The sequence below is a fragment of the Coregonus lavaretus genome (genome assembly GCF_964263955.1).
Source record: "Coregonus lavaretus genome assembly, chromosome: 29".
Taxonomy (NCBI): Eukaryota; Metazoa; Chordata; class Actinopteri; order Salmoniformes; family Salmonidae; genus Coregonus; species Coregonus lavaretus.
Window position 1 is genome coordinate 11,368,976 of NC_140016.1, and position 6,000 is coordinate 11,374,975.

At 46.7% G+C, this 6,000-nt stretch overlaps 1 protein-coding gene across 1 annotated transcript in view; it reads right to left on the bottom strand.

The window, feature by feature from the left end:
* The window catches only part of fam149a (family with sequence similarity 149 member A), a gene marked incomplete at both ends in the record, with an annotated part of 33,471 nt that extends 27,711 nt beyond the window's left edge, over positions 1–5,760 (bottom strand). Inside the window, 5 exons of the mRNA XM_084146891.1 lie at positions 292–423; positions 645–787; positions 892–1,024; positions 2,801–2,890; positions 5,615–5,760. Coding sequence (XP_084003017.1) covers positions 292–423; positions 645–787; positions 892–1,024; positions 2,801–2,890; positions 5,615–5,760 — 644 coding nt within the window. The remainder of the gene's footprint in view (positions 1–291; positions 424–644; positions 788–891; positions 1,025–2,800; positions 2,891–5,614) is intronic.
* Between the last annotated feature and the right edge of the window lie 240 nt (positions 5,761–6,000).

Sequence of the window (6,000 nt, forward strand, 5' to 3'; positions counted from 1 at the left end):
CTGTGTTGCCTGGAGACAGACTGCCTGAATGTTATTCCCAGAACCACGGCAGATTCCTCATTATGCCATCTGTCCCTTAGCTGGCCCCCTGCCACAGAGCTCACCTCCACAACACACCTAAATACACACCTGAACACAAACCTGAACACACAACCATAATACCTCTCCTCCAAAATTCTCATCATGTCTGCTCTGTTGCCATGGGAGACCAACTGAAGTACTGTGAGATGTTAGTGTCATGTTGTTGTTGTTGTTGTTGTGGTGTAGTATACACGAGGAGCCAGGCCTTACTCTCCAGAGTCCTCCCTCTTGTCCACACACGGGTGCAGCACTGCACTCCCTCTCCCTCCGCTGGCCACCACTCTCCTGTGGACGTACTGAAACCCCTCCTGATTGGGCGACTCCAGCTGATAACCCAGAATCCTGTGAAGGAAAGACAGAAACAATATAAGAAAGTATTGGAAAAAGACACACAGAGGGAGAGCCAATTCAGTTAAACACTTTTACATTAAGGACTTTGTCTGCACCCCAAATGGTACCCTATTCCCTATGTAGTGCACTGCACTTGACAAGGGCCCATAGGGTAAATTAGTGCAGTATAGGGATAGGGTGGCATTTGGGACACAGCCATACTGTTGGTGTACCTGAGGTGTGGGGAATGTCCGTTCCACTCCTGACACTCCTCCTGTAGTAGCAGGGAGCTGCTGTTCACCCTCCCTTCATACAGCAGCTCGTCCACATCACTGAACAGCTGATGCACACGCTGGGTGTTCACTCTGTCAAACTCCTGAACACACCACAGGAGGCACACACTCACGAAACCTTCTTTACTGGAAAGGGCACTGTGTGTGTGTGTGTGTGTGTGTTGTGTGTGTGTGTGTGCTCTCATACATCGTATCTCCATGAGTAGAGGGAGCTCTGTTCAGTAGAGAGGCCTGTAGCACAGCTCTGAGTGTCAGACCAGCAGGTGAGGCGTCTCTCAGGGGTCACTCCTCCACAGGAAGACTGGTACGAAGACAACTCACTGGAGGAATAGCATCAGAGAAGACCTCACTCACACTGACTGTATCTCAAATGGCACCCTATTCCCTATATAGTGCACTACTTTTGACCAGGGCCCATAGGGTTCTGGTCAAAAGTAGTGGTCAAAAGTAGTGCACTATAGAGGGAATAGGGTGCCATTTGAGACACAGACCTGGTTTTCCATTATGAAACAAGTATATAGTCTGTAATACCAGCATGTTTCAAGCAGACCACCATAGTCCCTGTGCCCAAGAACACTAAGGTAACCTGCCTAAATGACTACCGACCCGTAGCACTCACGTCTGTAGCCATGAAGTGCTTTGAAAGGCTGGTCATGGCTCACATCAACACCATTATCCCAGAAACCCTAGACCCACTCCAATTTGCATATCGCCCCAACAGATCCACAGATGATGCCATCTCTATTGCGCTCCACACTCCCCTTTCACACCTGGACAAAAGGAACACCTATGTGAGAATGCTATTAATTGACTACAGCTCAGCTAAGGACCCTGGGACTAAACACCTCCCTCTGCAACTGGTTCCTGGACTTCCTGACGGGCCGCCCCCAGGTGGTAAGGGTAGGTAACAACACATCTGCCACACTGATCCTCAACACGGGGGCCCCTCAGGGGTGCGTGCTCAGTCCCCTCCTATACTCTCTGTTCACTCATGACTGCGTGGCCATGCACGACTCCAACACCATCATTAAGTTTGCCGATGACACAACAGTGGTAGGCCTGATCACAGACAACGACGAGACAGCCTATAGGGAGGAGGTCAGAGACCTGGCAGTGTGGTGCCAGGACAACAACCTCTCCCTCAACGTGATCAAGACAAAGGAGATGATTGTGGACTACAGGAAAAAGAAGAGGACCGAGCACGCCCCCATTCTCATCGACGGGGCTGTAGTGGAACAGGTTGAGAGCTTCAAGTTCCTTGGTGTCCACATCACCAACAAACTAACGTGGTCCAAGCACACCAAGACAGTCGTGAAGAGGGCACGACAAAACCTATTCCCCCTAAGGAGACTGAAAAGATTTGGCATGAGTCCTCAGATGCTCAAAAGGTTCTACAGCTGCACCATCGAGAGCATCCTGACTGGTTGCATCACTGCCTGGTATGGTAACTGCTCGGCCTCCGACCGCAAGGCACTACAGAGGGTAGTGCGTACGGCCTAGTACATCACTGGGGCCAAGCTTCCTGCCATCCAGGACCTCTATACCAGGCGGTGTCAGAGGAAGGCCCTAAAAATGGTCAAAGACTCCAGCCATACCGCACGGCAAGCGGTACCGGAGCGCCAAGTCTAGGTCCAAGAGGCTTCTAAACAGCTTCTACCCCCGAGCCATAAGACTCCTGAACATCTAATCAAATGGCTACCCAGACTATTTGCATTGCCCCCCACCCCTCTTTTACGCTGCTGCTACTCTCTGTTTATTATCTATGCATAGTCACTTTAATAACTCTACCTACATCTACATATTACCCCAATTACCTCGACTAACCGATGCCCCCGCACATTGACTTGGTACCGGTACCCCCTGTATATAGCCTCGCTATTATTATTTTTACTGCTGCTCTTTAAATATTTGTTACTTTTATTTCACTGTAAGGTCTACACCTGTTGTATTCGGCGCATGTGACAAATATAATTTGATATGATTTATATAAAATGTTACTGCTAGCTATCTGTTAAAACTACTGTTAAAACATTTACTATCCATTTCTACCATTGGAAAATTACAATGGTTCACATGATTGATTTGAAGCACAGTGCCTTAGCTGACTTGCAATGGCTCCTCCTTGACTGCCTCGGGTGAAGAGGGAAGGGATTGAGAAAACGCTCCTCTCTCTGACCAGCTTTATCCTGGAACAAATGCAAAGAAAAGATGGCAATGTTTAAACGTTTTTGCTTCGTGTGGACGTACAGTGGGGAAAAAAAGTATTTAGTCAGCCACCAATTGTGCAAGTTCTCCCACTTAAAAAGATGAGAGAGGCCTGTAATTTTCATCATAGGTACACGTCAACTATGACAGACAAATTGAGATTTTTTTTCTCCAGAAAATCACATTGTAGGATTTTTAATGAATTTATTTGCAAATTATGGTGGAAAATAAGTATTTGGTCACCTACAAACAAGCAAGATTTCTGGCTCTCACAGACCTGTAACTTCTTCTTTAAGAGGCTCCTCTGTCCTCCACTCGTTACCTGTATTAATGGCACCTGTTTGAACTTGTTATCAGTATAAAAGACACCTGTCCACAACCTCAAACAGTCACACTCCAAACTCCACTATGGCCAAGACCAAAGAGCTGTCAAAGGACACCAGAAACAAAATTGTAGACCTGCACCAGGCTGGGAAGACTGAATCTGCAACAGGTAAGCAGCTTGGTTTGAAGAAATCAACTGTGGGAGCAATTATTAGGAAATGGAAGACATACAAGACCACTGATAATCTCCCTCGATCTGGGGCTCCAGGCAAGATCTCACCCTGTGGGGTCAAAATGATCACAAGAACGGTGAGCAAAAATCCCAGAACCACACGGGGGGACCTAGTGAATGACCTGCAGAGAGCTGGGACCAAAGTAACAAAGCCTACCATCAGTAACACACTACGCCGCCAGGGACTCAAATCCTGCAGTGCAAGACGTGTCCCCCTGCTTTAGCCAGTACATGTCCAGGCCCGTCTGAAGTTTGCTAGAGTGCATTTGGATGATCCAGAAGAGGATTGGGAGAATGTCATATGGTCAAATGAAACCAAAAAAGAACTTTTTGGTAAAAACTCAACTCGTCGTGTTTGGAGGACTAAGAATGCTGAGTTGCATCCAAAGAACACCATACCTACTGTGAAGCATGGGGGTGGAAACATCATGCTTTGGGGCTGTTTTTCTGCAAAGGGACCAGGACGACTGATCCGTGTAAAGGAAAGAATGAATGGGGCCATGTATCGTGAGATTTTGAGTGAAAACCTCCTTCCATCAGCAAGGGCATTGAAGATGAAACGTGGCTGGGTCTTTCAGCATGACAATGATCCCAAACACACCACCCGGGCAACGAAGGAGTGGCTTCGTAAGAAGCATTTCAAGGTCCTGGAGTGGCCTAGCCAGTCTCCAGATCTCAACCCCATAGAAAATCTTTGGAGGGAGTTGAAAGTCCGTGTTGCCCAGCGACAGCCCCAAAACATCACTGCTCTAGAGGAGATCTGCATGGAGGAATGGGCCAAAATACCAGCAACAGTGTGTGAAGACTTACAGAAAACGTTTGACCTGTGTCATTGCCAACAAAGGGTATATAACAAAGTATTGAGAAACTTTTGTTATTCACCAAATACTTATTTTCCACCATAATTTGCAAATAAATAAATTAAAAATCCTACAATGTGATTTTCTGGATTTTTTTTTCTCATTTTGTCTGTCATAGTTGATGTGTACCTATGATGAAAATTACAGGCCTCTCTCATCTTTTTAAGTGGGAGAACTTGCACAATTGGTGGCTGACTAAATACTTTTTTCCCCCACTGTAGGTAGGTGGATGGAGGGCAGATGAGGAAGTCCCATACCTATGTGATTATCTTGAATACATTATACATACCACATAGACTACAAAACAGTCGAGTCACACCTGATATGTCACCTCCATGCTTACCTGATGAGTGACAGTGCCAAACAGATGTCCCGTTCAAAAGGACACCAGCAACATTAGCACGCTGACGGTAACAAACCCTCAGCCAGCCCGTACAGCTGCACCCAAGCCAGCTTTCTTCCACTGACTGACTGCCCCCCTAATCCTCCTGCTAGTTATGACATTAATAATTCAACCTGAACAAGGCAGGGGAATAAATATGCCGACAATTACATGCCTGAATGAGTTAGTCCATTACTTCATCTTTTGTTGTTGTTAGTGTGAAATAAAAATGGATAGACAGAATTAGAATTAAAAACATTTTAATATAGATTTTTTTATTCATATCCACTTACTTCAAATGTCAAATTGTTTCAATTTCTTCAATAATACGTCCCTGGGTTTCCATTTAAATGTCTCTTGTACACAATGTAATCTAAGTAGCACAAACGGGCGTATGGGGTAAATGTACACTGTCAGATAATGCCGTTTCTAGTCCATGCTGAGTGTTGGCTGGGATAATGAACAACGTGTCCTGACACTATGGCAACATACACAGCCTGCTACAAATATGACATTTAACTATGTCATAGAGCAATGGAACTGTTAAACCGCTGAAAAGTCATTACAAGATGGAAACTGAAACCAAATCAGTGCTCGACTTGGACTGAAATAGGTGCCGGTACTCGTTTTGGGTGCTGGTAATGTTTATATTTAGGGGCAGGAGCTACACAATACTTTGAACTAATATTCTATGAGAGGAACAGGAGCTCAAGCTGTGGAAAATGTGAGGTGCCGGTTCTCAACTCCGGTGAGCTCCTGCCCAAGTCAAACACAGAACCAAATGTAATTGAAACTAGATGTCATCAGGCAATAGAGATGAATGGTGTGGAGATAAATGTCTCAAATATGTCTTTTTTTATAATCAATTAACTATAGCTTCCACACAGAAAAACAGGACTTGACTTACCCTATGACAATGAGTCCCCTGCCCCTGCTGTGGTCCCCTAGCCTACAGTAGTCCGTGTGGAGCGGGTGGAGCAGCAGGGGGAGGCTGGAGCCAGGCAGGGCCCCCAGGCTGAGGGGTACACCCTGGGTAACGGCAGCAGCAGGCATCTACTCTCCCTCCCTAGAGGTGCCTGGAGCCAAAGAGCCAGGGGTTGTCCACTGCCTCCTCCTCAGCTGTCTGACCTGGCTGGCCACCTTAGCACTGAGCCCCTCACACCTCAGCCCACACTCACGCATTTCCAGCCCAGGGTTCCTCCTCTCCTGCCTCCTCTCTGGCTGGTACAGTAAAGGTCAGGGCAAACCCCAGGGTGCTGGCCACTCACAGGGTGACGCTCTTCTCATATTTCC